The sequence below is a fragment of the Melospiza melodia genome, chromosome 7 (assembly GCF_035770615.1).
Source record: "Melospiza melodia melodia isolate bMelMel2 chromosome 7, bMelMel2.pri, whole genome shotgun sequence".
NCBI classification, from domain to species: domain Eukaryota; kingdom Metazoa; phylum Chordata; class Aves; order Passeriformes; family Passerellidae; genus Melospiza; species Melospiza melodia.
Window position 1 is genome coordinate 5,758,302 of NC_086200.1, and position 18,329 is coordinate 5,776,630.

The 18,329-nt window shown below is 54.4% G+C and overlaps 1 protein-coding gene and 1 non-coding gene across 2 annotated transcripts; one reads left to right on the plus strand and one right to left on the minus strand.

Annotated features, from left to right (window-relative positions):
- Nucleotides 1–7,786: 7,786 nt before the first annotated feature.
- On the minus strand, nt 7,787–8,883 carry LOC134420471 (serine/threonine-protein kinase pim-1-like; the record flags this gene model as incomplete). The annotated part of the gene is made up of 2 exons (XM_063160638.1): nt 7,787–7,899; nt 8,541–8,883. Coding segments are annotated over 2 exons (456 nt in total), but the record flags the coding sequence as incomplete, so codon positions are not given.
- Nucleotides 8,884–17,790: 8,907 nt separating this feature from the next.
- Nucleotides 17,791–17,861, plus strand: TRNAG-GCC (transfer RNA glycine (anticodon GCC)). Its single transcript has one exon. It is a non-coding gene; the product is annotated as a tRNA-Gly (tRNA).
- Nucleotides 17,862–18,329: the final 468 nt, after the last annotated feature.

An 18,329-nucleotide genomic window follows, 5' to 3' on the forward strand; every position in this document is an offset into this window, starting at 1 on the left:
CAACAACATGGGGGTGCTCCCCCTGCTCTGTGCAATACAAACAGGGGCTGCTGAGCCAGTGCTGCCGTGTCTGTGCCTGCAAGGATGGGGCACCTGTGTGAGCTGGGGGAGAGGCCAGGGCTGCAGAGGGGGGATGTTGTTGGCAGCTCCATCAGGATGCTCTGGGACGCTGCCCTGGGCTGTGCAGCACACTGGGGATGGATCAGCCCCTGCTCTGCTGCTCCTTCCCATCTGCCCCAGGGCCCTTGCAGAGCACCAGCTGTTGCTGTCCTCAGCTGCCACGGCAACCCTCAAGCGGTTGCCAGGGCTGCTCCAGGTACAATTCCAGTGACACTCGTTGGTGCCACCAGGTGCCATGGCAACGTCCACGGGGACCCATTCCTTGGTTTGGTGCCATGGCAACCAATGCCCGGCCCCGTTGTGGTGGTTGGTGGCCATGGAAAGCTGCCCTGGGCCCTTGCTCAGGGCTGGTGTCAGTGCCCAGAGCCAGGGGGGATACCTTGCTGGGGGCTGTGGCATGGCCACCTGCCCTGTGCCGCGCTGGCCGCTCAGGCACCAGGAACCAGCAGCCACCGGCACTGCCAGGGCCAAAGGCCAGGTCAGCCAGACAGAAAGGGGCAGGGCTGGGCACTGTTCCCATGGCAACCGGCACTGGGGGGACACCTGGGTCACCTGGCCTGGCAGTTGCCATGGAAACCCCCGGCAGGGACTGAGGGCACAGCCCTGGCACTGAGACACTGCTGGGCCGGGTGCTGAGCACAGGGCTGGGCACGCAGAGATGGTTTTGTTCTTGCTGAGCTGCAGCACAGCCAAGGCCTGTCCTGCCCCTCGTCCAGCCATGCTGGGGAGGGGCTGGGGCTGCGGGGGAGCTGGGCAGGGGACACAGCCAGGACAGGGGACCCCAACTGACCCCGGGCATAGCCCAGACCAGAGCACATCATGCTCAGGGTGTGAAGGGGGGAACAGGGAGGAAGGGGGAAATTTTGGAGGGAGGGCTTTTGCCTTCCCAGGTAACACTTAGGCAAGAAGGGGCCCTGTTTCACCAGTGGGCAGGGTCACTACCAAAGACACAGACACCAACTGAAGGAATTGTGTCATTTATATCATGCACAGCTGCAGAGATTTACAAAAGGATAAGCTCAGCAAAGCAAATCATCATTAGCAAAGAACTACAAAAGAAGCTCAGCAATCCATCATAACCCATCATTACATTTTGATGACCAATCCCTTGGTGAAACACTAGAGGTGTTTGTGGCAGACAAAGATTCTGGCTGACTATCAAGGTACACCTTACAGACATCAGTAGTACTTTAGTGACACTGTTCTTCATTCTTTTTTTTCAATCTCATTCCAGTTAGGAACAAGAATTCTGTTGTGCCTGGAGCTGGCACCTTTTTAATTCCAGAATAATGCCGCCAGGCCCTTTGCTGTTCAGCTTTACCATGCTGTCTGTGGCTAACAAGGCTTGGGGGGGCCCTTTCCCCTCTGGCTGGAAGGGGCCAGATCCCAGTCCCTGAGGGGCACCCAGGCTCCTGGATGGAATTCCTGTGCAAGTCCCTCAGTGTCACAGCAGCCTTCACATGGAGCCCCTTGGATCAGAGCATGTTCCAAAGGGGCCCTTGGGGCAAACAGGGAGATCTGGTCTGGCAGGATGTGTAAAACAATATCCTGACAGATCTACTTGTTCTCACACAGAATCCTTGGCTGCAGGGACACATTCCCATTGTTCCTGCCCAGGGTTCAGGACTCAGAGTTGTCTTTCCCAGGAGCTGCTCCTTCAGCTGCCTCGGGAGGGCCATTTGGCCTCCGGACACACACTCTGGCTCCATTATTAGGGCTGCTGCATCCAAACCCTTTATCTCCACAAACGGTGGTGACTGGAGGTGGATCTCCTGTTTTCACAATCGTTCTTAAAATTGCAAAATCAATAATTGTGCTACCCTGTCATGGGGTTGAACAATCCAATCTTGTTTGTTATTGTTTACAGAATTACTGTAATTTCTCCTTGATATTCTGCATCATTTCCTCCTGCCATGACAGGAACACTTTGCAAGGCCAAGCTCCAAGGGAGCAGTTACCAAAGCAAAGTATCCTGGAGGAATCTGAACTCCTGTTTCAGTACTGATAGCTCTCATTTGCTTTGAATTTATCCTAATGAATTCCAATGCATGAAGGCCCAGCCCTGCAGCCTCTGGGCTGGCCCTGCCAGGGGCCATCACAGCCAGAACAATTTCCCAGGCAGCCCAAGTCTCACTGCCCATGGCAGGATTTGCAAACTGGGGGCAGCCGTGCACAGCCAGGGGGTTTCCATTTCCCCAGTGGGCCATTGTGAAGGGCATGGAGCACATCTGGGAGATGGGTTCTCCATGGACAAAGGTTCCCATCTCCTCATTTTTCCAACTGCTCTTTCAACGACCCCTTCACCCTTTTAACCAGTCCTGCAGCTTGTGCATAGTCTGGTACATGAAAAACCCTGCAGGCAAAATCACTGTATTTTTCACAGGAACAGACAAAGCATTCTGCATCACAGTATCAGCAACCCCTGCAAAAATAGCCAATTTCCTCCCTTCCTCCCTTTTTCATTGTATACAATCTCAAAAAGTTGACCACTGACATTAGGGTCCTGGCCAATCCTGTTCTGTAGGGTATTTAGTGTTACATCCCTGAGCAGCCAAAGCTACCAAATTAGTATTGTCAGCACTATTTCACATTATTATATAATTTTATACATAGATAGTGATATAGAAATATAGATAGATACAGACATAAACAAATATATATAAATAGATATATTGAGGTCTTATTATACTATAAATACATATATAATTATTATGTATATAGATATTTCACTTGCACAAATGCATCAGAGCTCAAGATTAAAACCTTCTTCTCTTGCTCCATGTGGGAGCATTCCAACCATAATTGTTTCTTCTGAAGGTGCTGTTTCCTATGTACTCTTAACAAATTCATCTTTGTCTGCCCAAACCCACAAGGTCTTTTCCTTTTCCATGTGCAATTTTTGGATGCATTTGAAGCCATCCAGAGGTGCAGCTTCTTTTACCCGACTGCCCCACTGCTCACACGGGGCTCCAACCTCAGCCCACACTAGAGCCAGGGAACTCCAGGGAAGGGCTTCCCAGCTGGGAATTTCTGATGGGACTGATTCCTCACACTGACACTGAACAAGTGATATTTTGTTGGGATCTGGCTAGACTGGGCCAGTTTTGTTTTACCAGTGGCCAGGGTCAGCACCAAAGACACAGACTCCAACTGAAGGAATCAGTGTCATTTCCTGCAGCTCAGAGCAGCAAAGAATCACAAAAGGAGCAGCTCAGCAATGCACCCAACAATCCCCACCAAAGATTGCCTGCCGTGATTAAGAAAGATCCAGCAGCATTTACCCTCAGCCTTTACCATCCCCCAGACCCACACAGCAGCTGGGGAAGCTGTCACAGCCAAGGGCTGCAGAGCTACTCCTGGGCACTGGGAATTCCTGCAGGTGCCTCCAGCCCCAGGTGAGGCTCCAACCCCGCTGGGAGAGGGCCCAGCTCTGACAGTGCTGAATGAACAAACTGACAGCACTGCTAGTGTGGCAACATCTGCTTTCATCCTCCTCTTGGGTCCCTCCTAAAGCCTGGCCAGGGCTCAAGGAGGAACCAAGGGAGCTGACTTTGACCATAGAGCCCCAAACAAGGCCAGATGTCAGATTTCATGGCCTTGTCTGGCTTCTAAGTACACAAAGGTCAATCCATGTTTCACTAATGAGTGGCTACATCTATCACACTGCTAATGACCATGCATATTTCATCAGGGAGCAGATACAAAGATAACCTTTGCTTGGAAGGTTCATCCAGAGGCCACCTTTGGCTCAGGGCCTGCTGTCCAGGCCTCACTCAGAGCTGGTGTCCAGGCCTTGGCACTTCAGGGATGTGGTTTAGTGCTGGGCTTGGCACTGCTGGGTGACCGGCTGCACTGGGTGAGCTCAGAGGGCTTTTCCAACAGAAAGGATTCTGTGATTCCATCATTATATCCACAGCATTCAGCTGGGGCTATTTTAGCAGCAGTACTTTGCTCCAAAAGTTCCCACTTGCCCAGCTCCTGTGGCCTGAGGCTTCAGCTCCTTCAGCTCCTGGTGCTGAGCTGCTCATGCTGAACGAGTCGGCTTGGAGAGAAGAACACAGTCCATGCAATCCCTTCTGGGACACGGAGAGGGGAGGCTGTGCAAACAGGAGCATTGTTTGCTGTGGCCTCCTCTCTGCCCTTCACGCCTTTCACTGCTTTGAACCAGCCAAGAGCTTTCTCCAAGAGTGCAATGGAGCAGCTGTTCCTGCTCCCGGGCCTGGCTCTCTCCAGTCTCTGCCCTTGCCTGGTTCTGTCCCTCTTGCTGTGCCCTCTGTTCCCCCAGGGCTCGGTGGCTGCTGCCCAGGACTGTGGCACTGGCACAGATCCAGTGCTCCAGAGCCTCCTTTCTGTGCCCTTGCAGCTGCCTGGGCACAGCAGCCTTTTCCACCTAGAAGCTCCCCATTGACAGGGAGTGCCCAGCTCCGTTCCCTGCACAGCCTCCAGGAGCCCAGGGCTGCCATCTCCAGTCCCTGCTGGCACTGGGGGCTCCCAGGTGCCTCAGGCTGCTGTGACACCGCTGCACACGGGAGGGAAGAGGGGCAGGGGCTGTGCTCAAAGTCAGCTCCATGTGCTGCTGCTGCTGCTGCTGCTGCTGTGGGGTCATTTGTGCAGCCCTGGCCCAGAGTCAGGGATCAGATCCTGCCAGTCTCTTCCAGCCCTGGCTGCTCAGAGTTTGGGCCTTGGAGCCTCAGGTGGCCAAAGGCAGCTGCTGCTGGTCCCTCTGTGTGCCCGTGTTCAGCAGTGCTGCTCCATCAGTCTGTGCCCAGCAATGGGGAAAAGCCTCAGCTCTGCAGGGCCAGGAGCTGCTGGGCTCTGCCTGAGCAGCTCAGCCAGCAGGAAGGGAGCTGCTCCAGACAGGAACGAGGAGCAAAGGACATTCCTTTTGTAGGACATGTTTTCTATTGAAAGGAAAAAAAAGGAAAAAGGAAAAAAAAAAAAGGTAAATTGTAAAAGATAAGAAAAAAATCCAAGTGTTAGTGAAAACACATAACATGTCAGTGAAAAAAACAAAACATAAATGCAAAGTTACATTATTTGCATTAAGAGGTAAATGATCTTTTTCAAAAGACAACTCAGTCATTTACATTGTAAATGTGCTGATGGCATGGATCCATCTTACTGATCTCAGCAGCCTTTTAAAAGATTTTGGGCTTTGTTTCCAACACTGGTATTTGAAATTGTGGTGGAAGCAAGAGGAAATTGCTTAGTGCCCTTCCAGCTCCAAGCAGGACTGGGAATGGAAACACTGTCAAAGCCCAAATCCTTTAGAAGATGACCTTCCTTCTCAGCCTGGGAATGAGCTGCACATTCCCTTTGAAACTGTCAGGGATTTCTTAGAGTCACAAAGTCCCACTTACGGCTTTTTGCTCTGGTTTGGAAGTGCAGAAGGGCAATTCTCCATCCACCAGCTCCAGACTGCACTGCCTCAGGAACACGGCCCACTCGCCAGCCTTTGGCCCACTTGTGGCACTTCTAGAGGAGGAACAAAGTGCAATTGCACAATTCCAGCCAATCAAGAAGGAAGAATGGGACAGACAAAACACCCTGTGCAGATCCAGGCATTCAGCCGGGACTGTGGAGAGTTTGGGTCCTTGCCAATTGGATGTGTGTCCCCAGCTGCAATCTCTGGGCCTGCAGCAGAATCTCACTCACCTGCCAAAGCAGAAAGCTCAGGCGCTGTGCTCGCAATGGGCTCGTCTGATGCAAAGCTGTCAGAGCAATGTGAGGGCAGAGCCAGCCCAGCTGGGCCCAGGGCTGAGCCCAGCAGAGCCCTGGCAGAGCCCAGAGCAGCCTCAGCACCCGCAGAGCCCGGCTGCAAGGAGAGAAAGCAGAAACCGCCCGTCAGCTGAGGGCTCCTGTGCCCTTGTGCCAAGGCCTGCGGTGCCCAGGCCATGCTGGCTGTGCCCAGAGCTGTGCCCAGAGCTGCCCATCCCTGCTGCCTTTGGCACAGAGCAGGAGGGCAGCACATGTGCCCAGCTTGCAGCCAGCCACGGCACATCCATCCCTCAGCAGCTGCCCAGAGCAGGATGCTCCTGTGCTCGCTGCCAGCTCCCAAAAGCTCTGATCCCACCCGGCCCAAGCACACAGGGACCCACCTCACGCCACCCACGGCTGCAAGAAAAGCTGCTCCCAAACCATGGCCTCAGCCTTCTCCAAGGGCACGGCCCATCCACGCCACAGCTGCTCCCAAGCACTTCCCCATCCAGACTGGACCACCTCGAATGCTTCCTCTGGAATAACAAAAAACACATTATTGAAAAGAGTTTAGAGACAGAAAGGGAAACCAAGAAAAACGGTAAATCTCTTATGTCTGTCAGGGCCTTGAGGAAGGCCCAACCCCTACATGGTAGGGAAAAACCCAGCCATGGCTGTGAGAAACCCACACTTTCTCTCTTCCCCCCTGCACTGCCCCCCAAAATCACCGTGACCCTGAAGCAAACAAGGGCAGTGGAGCAGCCCAGCCCTTCCTTGCCTGCACAGCAAAGCAGCTGTGCACAGGTTCTGGGGTCCCACCTCTGCTCCCACCATGGGGCTTTGTTTGTGTCGGGCTGGCTGCCCCAGCCCCAGCCCAGGGCACGGTGGGTGCTGGGGGCTGTTGGCAGAGCCAGGAGCCCACTCCCATTTCGTACCCACCCCAGCCCCTCCTCCCAGCCCTGCCAAAAGCAGCTGGGCAGTGACTGAAGAATGAGTTGCATCTGCCCCAGCAAAGGGGGAGCCTTTGGTTCCCCGCCACGCTGGGTCATGCCCACAATCTGGAAGAATTTCCCCGGATGGGGCCTCATCTGCAAATTCCCTGTGGAGTTTGGCTTTGAAGAAGGTGCCAGAATCAAAGTGCATCACCTTCAGCCTCCTGTGGCCAGGCTGAGGAAGAGCTTGTCATCCCTGATATCACCCTCGCTGTCTCCAGCAGCAGCAGCAGCAGCAGCATCCCCACCTGGTACAGCTTCTCCAGGGGCTCCTTCTCCTTCCCTGGGGGCAGACAAGGCTCTCAGGGCTCTGCCCAGGGCCCCAGCTGTCAGGGAACCAGGACAAGCAAAACCAGCTGGGATGGCGGCCACCAGTGCTGGGCAGAGCAGCTCAGCTCCAGCACAAGGGCTGTGTGTTCCCATCCCATGACCCCGGTGCAGTGACACAGGCAGCACAAAAAGCTCTGGGTTCCTTTGCTTCTCATTGCCAAGGCATATGTGGAGCAGGAACTTACCAGGGCTCTGGATCAAAGTGTGCCTGTGGCTCTCTCCCTTCTTCTATGGCAGAGGAATATCCCACATCCAAGGATCACAGAACAGGTCTTCCAGTGCGGGTCTGTCCAAGGAGTTCAGGGATAAACACCACCTGATCAGATCTTTGCACTCTGGGGAGAGAAAGCAGAAAGTGACGGTCAGCCAGAGAAGGCTCCTGTCTGCTTTGTCCCACTATTCCCGTGCCCAGGCCATGCAGGATGTGCTCAGAGCTGGGCCTAAACTTTCCCATCAATTCCCTGTTTTGGAGGAGAGCAGGACATGTGCCACCTCCTCAGCAGCTGCCAGAGAGGGATGCCCACGACCCCGCTGCTGGCTCCCAGCACTGGCATTCCCCCCGTGCCCAGAGAAGAGGATCCACCTTGAGAGAGCCGTTGTGGCAGCGGGAGCTGGCCCCAGCTGAGGTTCTGGCCCCTCCTGAAAGGGTGCTCCCCGCAGACCATCTGGTGCAGCAGGATGCCCAGGGACCAGATGGTAGCTGGCTCGCCGTGGTACCAGCCAAAGTCATTCCATTCCGGGGGGCTGTAGGACAGTGTTCCTATGGAATACAGATGGAGTTCATCAGGGGGATGCTGCTGCTCCCAGAGCCTGGCCCCAGCATCCCTGCGCCTGCGGGGGCTGCATCAGGGGCACACAGGGTGACCACTGCCCTCTCGCCAGCACCTGGGACTTGTGCACAAAGGTGGGGTTGGAAAAGAAGCCTCTGGTGCTGGAAGAGGGCAGCCCTGGCTAGGCCTGACCATGACATGCAAAGGAAAAACCCACTCCATGCTGGGGAAAAAACCTGCCCTTATCCTCCCTGCCTGCATTGCCCCAAAAATATAATGAAACAAGGCAAACAGGGCGAGTGGAGCAGCCCAAGCCCTTCCCCTCATCTGCACACCAAACTGGCTGGGGCACAGGTTCCGCCCTCCCTCTCTGCTACCCCCACCCACAGGGGTTTTGGTCGGGCTGGCTGCCCCAGCCCAGCCCCAGTCCTGGGCAGAGTGGCTGGCAAAGGCTGCCAGCAGGGCTGGAAGATGGCTCCCCACCCAGCCCTGCTCTAAAGCAACTCAGCTGAAGATTCAGTGCCCTGACTGGCAGCAAAAGGGAGAATCCCCGCTGCCACAGCCAGCTTGGGCTGGGAGATGTTGGGCCATGAGATGTCAGCAGCGGGAGCACAGCCCTGTGTAGGCTCACCTGCAAAGTGAGTGTAGACTGTGTCCTGCAGGTAGGTGCCACAGCCAAAGTCAATCAGTTTGGCCTGCCCGGTGTCCAGGTCAACCAGGATGTTCTCTGGCTTGATGTCCCTGTGCAGGACCCCGCAGCTGGTGCAGTGCCGCACGGCCTCCAGCACCTGGCGGAACAGCTCCCGTGCCACCTCCTCGGGCAGGAACCGCCGTGCCCGAATGAAACGCTGCAGGTCCTGACACTGCTCTGGCCGCTCCAGCACCATCACGATGCAGTTGGGGAGCTCGAACCACTCCAGGAGCTGGACCACACCGGGGAAGCCAGTGGACACCTTGGCCAGCAGCACGATCTCCAGGGGTGCGCTGGTGCCGTCGGGCTGCGGGAGGAGCACGATGCCGTCAGTGGGGCCGATGCCGTGCCAGGCCTGGGGAAGCCCTCAGCCAGCCCGGGATGCTCTGCGCCCTGCACTGGCCCCACGCCCGCTCTGCCTCGGGGCATCCTGGCAGCTCCTGCCGTGCCGGGCCCCGGCTCATCCCCGGCCGGCAGCCCCGGCTGCTGGCCCCGCTCACTCACCAGCTCACCCCAGTGCCGGACGCGGTTCCGTGGCACCCTTTTGATAGCCACCTGCAAGCCAAGGGCAGCAGTGGGCTCAGCTCGCCGCCCGCACTGCGAGCCCCATCTTCCGCCCTCCGCCCTCCTCCTCCTCCATCCCCTCCTCCTGCGCCCGCCGCCGGCCCCGCCGCTCACCGGGGCGCCGTCCGAGATCCTCGTGGCCGCGAAGACTCTGCCGAAGCCGCCGCGCCCCAGCAGCGATCCCAGCCGGTACCGCTCCTGCAGGGCCTCCTGCGCCGTCCCTGCGGGCGGGACGCGGCTGTCAGCGCTCGGCCCGGGGCCAGCAACGACCCCCGAGCGCCGCTCACCCGCCCCGGGCCGGCCATGCCCCGGCGTTCGCTCCCGGGAACGCGGCACGGGAGGCTCGGGGCCGGCGGCCGCGCTGCCGAGCGGCGGAGCTCGGGCCGGGGAAGCCGCAGCGGAGGAGTCAGGAGCGGCCGCGCCGCGTGTGTGCTCCGCGGGCCCCGGGAGGAGCCGTGGCCGGGGCCGGGGCCGGGGCTGGGGCCGGGGCCGGGGTCGGGGCCGGGGCCGGGGCCGGGGCCGGGGCCGGGGCCGGGGCCGGGGCCGGGGTCGGGGTCGGGACCGGACCCTGCGTCGGGTCTGGGGCCGGGCTCGGGCCAGGCGGAGGCAAAAGGCGGCGATGCCGCCCCCGCCCCCGGCACTGATGCCCGCCCAGCAGCGCCACCGCCAGTACAGCCAGAGCCGGGCGGAGGCGAGACCGCGGCGGGACGGCCGGGGCCGGGCACGGGACAGCCCCGCCCGGGGACGGGGGCGGGCCGGGGGCATGGCCCGGCCCTGCAGGGGAGAGGGAGGCGGGGAGAGGAGAGGGACGCCGGGCAAGGGACCCCGAGAGAAGGGTGCCCGACAGCGGGAAAGGGAGAGAAAGAGAAAGAGCGAGAGAAAGAGAAAGAACGATTTTTCTAGTCTATCTGCTTTTGCTGCTGTCGCCGCTGCTGCTGCTGCTGCTGCCGCCGCTGCCGCCGCTGCAACTGAAGCACCGGGGCCGTTCGTCCCCGTGTCCGTTCCCCGCTCGCCCCACGAGCCCCACGTTCGAGCCCCGCGCGCCCCGGGGACAGCCCCTCCGTCTGCCCAAACACGGGAACTTTGCAGTGCTGAGCCCAGATGCAGAGCCCTGACTCCTGCACCCTGGCACAGCGATGCCCTGGCTTGCTGCTGTGCATTGTCCTTGCTGAGCGTCAAACACTGTCGGGCCACCTTCCCTTGGGGTAGGATTCCTACCTGAGCCCAGCACTGCACTGACACCTCCAGTGTTGCTTTCCTGTAAAAACAGGGGAAGGAAAACTGTGTGTGGCTCACGGTATTTTAGTGTCTAAAAATCACTAAGTCACCGATCTTAGAGTTGCAGTGCATCTGGAATTACTGGGATGGAGAAGTAGTGCAACATGGAAAAGGGGAGCATAGAAATAAATAGAGGAAAGCATCTTGGATTGTTTCTTTCATTTTCATTTCACTTCTGGAAAGCTGTTTCAATTTTCCAGGAATCTTCTCCTGTCTGCTCTTCCCAATAATCTCTCATGGAGAATAGGGTCAATTTTCTGTCACAAGATTTGCCACCAGGAAATGATGCCACTGGTGAAATTTTCATTGTAACTGTTTGTGCTGGCTTAGGGCAAATTTTGGGAGGAAATCTCCAAAAGGGGTCTGTCTAGAAAGAAAGTTCAAGCGACCCCTCCCCCTACTAGTTCAGGAAAAGATTTCCCTCAAGAAAAGTGAAAAAAACCCCAGTTTATTTAACAAGTAAAGTATTCACAAACATGAAAAATGAATAATATTAAATAAAACCTTGGACAGTGCTGAAGAGTTGGCAAATTCAGAAAGTCCTTTTTGTGGGTTGTAGTTGGCTCACTCGGTCTCTCCTGAGTCCCTCTGGCGCTGGAATGCAGCGTCCCAGAGCTTGGTGGGCCACACAGGTGTGAGCTGCTGCCGGTGTTTGTCTGGGTTTTCAGTCCAGAGCAGGTTTAAACAGTTCCAAGAAAAAGGAAAGCCACAGTCCAAGGAACTTCTCTTCCTAAGCTAGATAAAACCAAATTGCTAGACCTGGGCTGTGAAGGCATCGGGAAATTTCCAAATCTGGGCACTGGCGGTCCCAGCAAACACCAGAGCTGGATGATGCTGGTGCCAGAACCTGCAGATTTCCAAATTTTGGCTTTCTGTGCCAGCAAATCCCCGGACTTGGGCAATGCCGGCACCAGGAAGTTTTCAGATCTGGGCTCTGGCACTGCCAGCCAACACCAGATCTGGGTGGTGTCATTGCCAACGACAGAAATCTGCCAGATTTGGGCTCTGCTGGCATTGAGAAATTTCCAAATCTGGGTTCTGGTTACATGAAACGCAAGATGTGGGGGTGGTGCCAGACCCAGTAGCAGGAAGCTGCCACAGGTTTTGGGTTTCTGTGCCAGCAAATTGCTGCACTTGGGCTGTGCCAGAATAGGGACATTTCCAGATCTGGGCACTGGCAGTGCCAGCAAACAGCCCATTTCAGGCTCCAGGCTCCAGGAAGGACTGGGTCTGGTTGCCTTCCTCTTTTCTTTCCTTCTTTCCTTCCATCTTTCTTGGGATCCTGCTGCCAACAAACTCCAGATTGGGCGGTGCTGGCAAGGGGAAATTGCCAGGTTTTAGCTTTCTTTGCCTGCAAATTCTGGATATGGGTGGTGCCAGAAGAGGGAAATTGCCAGATGTGGGCACTGCCAGATCTTGGTGTGGAATGTGCCGGCACTGAGAAATTGCCAGATGCTTATTTTCTGTGCCAGCAAATTGCTGGAATTAGGCTGTGCAGGCATCTGAAACATTCCCGATCTAGGTACTGGCGGCGTCAGCAAATCTGAGATCGGGTTGCTGTAGGTACCAGGTCCTTGCTTTGTTTTGACTTGCTTTGCCAGCAAGTTGCTACACTTGGGCTGTGCCAGAATAGGGAAATATCAAAATCTGGGAACTGGCAGTGCCAGCAAACACCACATTTCAGGAAGGAATGGATCTGGACCTGTTCCCTCCCTGCATCCCTCCCTCAACAAGGTGCCAGAGGGGCTGGAGAGCAGCCAGGCAGAAAGGGACCTGCAGGGACTGATGGACAGCAGGCTGGGCATGAGCCAGCAGTGTGCCCAGGTGGGCAAGAAGGCCAATGGCTCCTGGCCTGGATCAGGAATGGTGTGGCCAGCAGGAGCAGGGCAGGGATTCTTCCCCTGTGCTGGGCACTGGTTGGGCAGCACCTCAAGTGCTGTTTGTAGTTCTGGTGCCCCCAATTTAGGAAGGACATGGAGGGGCTGGAGTGTGTCCAGAGAAGGGCAACAAGGCTGGGGAAGGGTCTGGAGCACAAGTCCTGCGAGGAGCAGCTGAGGGAGCTGAGGTTGTTTATCCTGGAGGAGGCTCAGGGGAGACAAGGTGGTGTCAGGGCACGGGCTGGACTTGATCTCCATGGCCTATTCCACCCTTGCTGTTCATGGGATTCTCTGAAACCACCCTTGCAGCAGTTGCAGGAGGAGCCCTGGGCCTCCTCTTCAGAAGCTCCAGCAGCCCAGGTCCCTCAGCTTCTCCTGCCAGACCCAAAGCCCATCCTGTCAGTCCTGCAGAGCCTCTGCAGCTCCTCCTCACTGCCCAGACCAGGGAGCCCCAGAGCCAGACACAGCAGCCCAGATGTGCCCCCCTGGCCTGGGGTGCCTCTGGCAAGGGAGCAGCACCAGGCACTGCAGGAGCCTGCAGACAATTGATCTGAAGGCCAAAGCTCCTCAGCTCCTTCTGAAAGAGCAGGAACAGTTCCTCATTCCAGTGTGGTGGAATGCTGGGCACCACAGCTCCAGGTGAGGACTGGACACAAGTTTGCTCCCACTGAGTGCTGGGATGGGTTCTGCAGGAGCTCTGGGCTCCTGTGCTTGCCAGGCGCAATGAGGAGAGAAGGAGCCAAGTGCACTGATGTGGGAAATGGATACCTAGAAAGCTTTTAGGCCCTAGTAGAATGCCCAGAGAGTATGAATCTGTATATAAACCTTGAGACAAGAAATGCTAACTTAAAAATGCCATGGAATAGGACAGATATTGTTGAGAGAGAAATGGAGCTGGAAAAAAGTTCCAAAAGATGGCCTTGCAAATGAGATTTTGGAAAAACAGAGCTATGAAAGATGCATTGTAGTGGGACCCACGAGGGGCAGTTTTAATAATTGGCTTTAAGGCATTCACAACGTGGCATGGCAAAAGGCTGATAGACCAAAAAATCTAATTATTATGTATTATAATTAGGAAATAGTTGGCTTCTGATTGTGATGGCGTGAATTATAACATCTGTATTGTCTCACCCTTCTCATAAGACTGAAAATTGAATAAAAGTTTTTAAAACACCTCTCAGTTGCTCCATCTCTAGGTCAAGAAGAGTATTATCCAACACACTGACACACCTTTGCCTCGAGCATAACCCAGCCTGGACCAAACACACTGAAAGGTTTCCCCTGTGGCCCATGTCTCGAAACATCAGGTCTGCTGTTTGACCACTCAGGTTCGGTTGGTGTCAAGGAGTTCCCTCAGAAATACTGGGTTTGTCTTCCTCTGTGCCTTCCCCTCAGCAGCCTTGGGGATGCTCCTGTGTGAAGCTATCTGTCTCACACAGTTTGAGACAACTTCAAACAGGATATTGTGCAATAAATCATTTCCTCTGAAGTGTTCCAACAGTCCATTTCCAGCAATAGGAAATTATTACAGATAGATGAAAGTGGAAAACCCCCAACAGTTTATTAACAAACAGAATCCCCCCATGACACGCGTTCCAAGAAGGCGCTGGGGTCTCTCTCGGAAGAACAGGAGCTGTCACGGAGCAGTTCCAGCAGCTGATGGAAGCTCGGGGACTCATCCGGTGTCGGCTTTCTCCCATGGCAGAGCTCCACGGAGCGGGCAGGGCAGTGAAGCAGCTGGGCTGGAGCCCCTCGCTGCCTTTTCTCCCCGGCGTGGCTCAGCCCGCAGACTCTCGGGCTGGGAGCGGGGCCGCTCCGCTCCTGCCGGCACCGTGTCCCTGGGCTTGGACAAACAGTTTCCTGCCAGGAGAGCCCTGCACACTGCTCCACAGATCTTTCATACAGGCCCAAACCAACTCCAAACACTCTGTCTGCAGCAGCTTTTCACAAAGGGCTGCAGCAATCCAGGACAGCTGCAAGTGAGTGTCGGAAGGCTCTTGTCTTGTTCCTGTCAGCAGAATTCTTGATGATCTTGTGCAATTTTATTCAGATGTAACATGAGAGCTGAGTTTTTTTGTTAAAATACTTTATGATGAGTAACAAGCCTTGGGAGCATGAGGTACAGGACTGACATGCAAAAGCATGAGCATATCCTCCAAAGTGGCCAGTTTAATTGTCCATTTTATTACACTTGTATTTACTCCACACTAATAAGGAAAACCAAGCTTTGCGTGGAGGCAAAACAGGCATGGGATACACTCTGGTCCCTCGCAGGCTCACCAGGGCTGGCAGTGACACAGCAGGCAGTCTGCTTCATTGTGAACCACTACAGAGCTGCATCCCAATCTGGTTTAAGTGGTGTGGTATTATTAAGAGCTCCTTTTCTGCATGAGATACAAAAAGGAGATTCCAAATGATCTTCATGCAAGCATGCAGTAAAGAACTGCTCCTGCTGTCCTAACAGAGCATTTGCTTTGGCAATTACACTCTTCCCATTCATCTTTTGATGCAGACACCTCAGGTTTTCCCCTACACCCTTGCAAGGCTGGCAGTCGCTTTTCCCATTTCCTGTTCTTCCCTTGAGATGGTGCAGTGGCTGCTTTGAAACAAAAAGCCCTGAGATCTGGACAGCTTGAAGGAGTATGAAATGCTAACTAAGTGCTCATATTGGTAACACCCAGGTCTGCCCTGCCCAGTGCTCTGCAGCAGCAGCAGCAGGACCATGCATCATTCCTGTTGGTGGATGTTCATGTTTCTCATGTGCAAGAGCAATGACTTTGAGGAGGGACAAAAATGCCCCTCTCCAAACAGTGAGTGTGCAAGGAGATGTGAAGTTTCACAGCCTTTTCTAGGATATTTTAGAAAGATCTAAGAGAATATTGTGGCATGGGGTAGGTCCCTAATTTTGTCTCCAGAGGAATCCCCAAAGGGCACATTGACTCTGCTGCTGATGGCAACCCCAGAAGCTCATGGACCAATTTTCCCTGCAATGTGCCACCCTGCCTGGGCTTTACTAGGCCGGGACTAGACCCAGAGCTAAGCAAACACATGCAGCCAGGTGACATTGTGTAACATCAGAAGCTGGCAACCATAAGGACTTTACTGTCAAAAGGTTACAGTTTGCACTGGGCCCAGAAGTGTTTTTCCCTAAGGCAAAGCAAATTGAAATGTGAAGTTTCAAAGCTTCCAATGACTATGAAAGGAAACTGCAGAATAATTTCTGGAAGGGCAGCATTGTCAATGATCATGCAGCTGTCCTGGTTTAGGACAAATTAGGGGAAATCTCCAAAAGGGAGCCCCCCAAAACAAAACAAACCTCCAACCACCCCTCCCCCAACACCGGGTTCGGGAAGGAATTTCTCGGAGGAGCAAAGTGGAAAACAAAACCTATTTATTTACAAGTAACAAAAGAACACTCCCCAACACAAGAAAAGGAAAGAAACAGACTTTGTGTATGGTGAGGGCGTCAAGCTTCTCTTGCAAGCTCCAGGTGTCCTGGACGTCTCAGGTCAGGTCCGGAACCGGTCCAGTATCTTCAGGGGAGGGTAAGAAAGAGGGAACAAAAGAAAAGAAAAAAACAGCGCAAAAGCAGAAAGCAAGCAAGCAAAGCGGCTAGCCAAGCCAAGCAGCAAAAAGCCAAGAGCCAAAAAGCCTGGTCAAGCACTCCCCCCCCCTCTCTTCCCCGCCCCGCCACAGCAAGACGGCCGGGGGGGGGGAAGAGAGAAAAGGCACAGCTGCCAGACACAACACACGATATTGGGATAAAGGCTGTCAACCCACGACACTCCACCCCTTATCCCATATCGTGAATATACAATAAAAACTTTCATTTCACTTACTCACACCTTTGACACTTACGCATTCCTCTCATCTTACTTGCTCAGACCTTTGACACTTACAGTTTCCTTCTGTCTCACATTCAACAAACAATGACATTCATATATGAGTCTCATCCCACAATCAGGTCTCCCTGAGGTACACACCGTGTTGTTCCATCTTTCTGCATTATCCACCATGTATAACCTGGTCCTTGAGCAAAGACAATCCCACGGATGGGTTTGTCTGTACTCGAGGCAGGGTTGATCCATACTGTCTTTCCCAACAAACCTCTGACATGGGCCACTGGGGCTTTATCCCCATCTACTATCTTAAGGAGCTCAGACTGAGCAGGACCTGCTCGGTTGGTGGAACCTCGAGTGTTAACTAACCAGGTAGCCTTTGCTAAATGCTGCTCCCAGTTTTTTAAAGACCCCCCACCCAATGCTTTTAAGGTGGTTTTTAACAATCCATTATACCTTTCCACCTTCCCTGCAGCTGGTGCATGATAGGGGATATGGTATATCCACTCGATGCCATGTTCCCTAGCCCAAGTATTAATAAGATTGTTTTTAAAATGAGTCCCATTATCCGACTCAATTCTCTCGGGAGTACCGTGCCTCCAAAGGACCTGCTTTTCAAGGCCCAAGATAGTGTTACGGGCTGTGGCATGAGACACAGGGTAGGTTTCCAACCATCCCGTAGTGGCTTCTACCATGGTCAGTACATAGCGCTTGCCCTGGCGGGTCTGAGGCAGTGTGATGTAATCAATCTGCCAGGCCTCCCCGTATTTGTATTTAGACCACCGCCCCCCATACCAGAGGGGCTTCACCCGCTTGGCCTGCTTAATGGCAGCGCACGTCTCACAGTCACGAATAACCTGAGAGATACTGTCCATGGTTAGATCCACCCCTCGGTCTCGTGCCCACTTATAGGTGGCATCTCTACCCTGGTGGCCTGAGGCATCATGGGCCCATCGTGCTAAGAATAACTCTCCCTTATGCTCCCAGTCGAGATCTATCTTCAACTCCCCTATCTTTGCAGCCTGATGTACTTGCTGGTTGTTTTGCTGCTCTTCATTAGCTCTACTTCTGGGGACATGGGCATCTACATGGCGAACCTTCACAGGTAACTTCTCTAACCGAGTAGCGATATCTTTCCACTCTTCCGCAGCCCAAATTGGTTTTCCTCTTCGCTGCCAGTTCGCCTCTTTCCATCTCTTCAGCCATCCCCATAGAGCGTTGGCTGCCATCCAAGAATCGGTATACAAATAGAGCCTTGGCCACTTCTCTCTCTCTGCAATACCTAGGGCCAGTTGAATAGCTTTGATTTCAGCGAATTGACTGGATTCGCCTTCTCCTTCAGTAGCCTCTGCAACCCGTCGAGTGGGACTCCATACAGCTGCTTTCCACCTCCGTTTCATCCCTATGACGCGACAAGAACCATCGGTGAATAGAGCATAACGCGTTTCTTCTGCTGGTAACTGATTGTATGGCGGAGCTTCCTCAACCCGGGTCACTGGCTCTTGTTCCTCATCCGCAACACTAAAGCTTTCACCTTCGGGCCAATTTGTAATTACTTCCAGGATCCCAGGGCGATTTAACTTCCCAATTCGAGCGCGCTGCGTAATGAGGGCAATCCACTTACTCCAAGTAGCATTGGTGGTTCAGTGGTAGAATTCTCGCCTGCCACGCGGGAGGCCCGGGTTCGATTCCCGGCCAATGCACCAAAAAGTATATTGTCCTGGTTTAGGACAAATTAGGGGAAATCTCCAAAAGGGAGCCCCCCAAAACAAAACAAACCTCCAACCACCCCTCCCCCAACACCGGGTTCGGGAAGGAATTTCTCGGAGGAGCAAAGTGGAAAACAAAACCTATTTATTTACAAGTAACAAAAGAACACTCCCCAACACAAGAAAAGGAAAGAAACAGACTTTGTGTATGGTGAGGGCGTCAAGCTTCTCTTGCAAGCTCCAGGTGTCCTGGACGTCTCAGGTCAGGTCCGGAACCGGTCCAGTATCTTCAGGGGAGGGTAAGAAAGAGGGAACAAAAGAAAAGAAAAAAACAGCGCAAAAGCAGAAAGCAAGCAAGCAAAGCGGCTAGCCAAGCCAAGCAGCAAAAAGCCAAGAGCCAAAAAGCCTGGTCAAGCACTCCCCCCCCCTCTCTTCCCCGCCCCGCCACAGCAAGACGGCCGG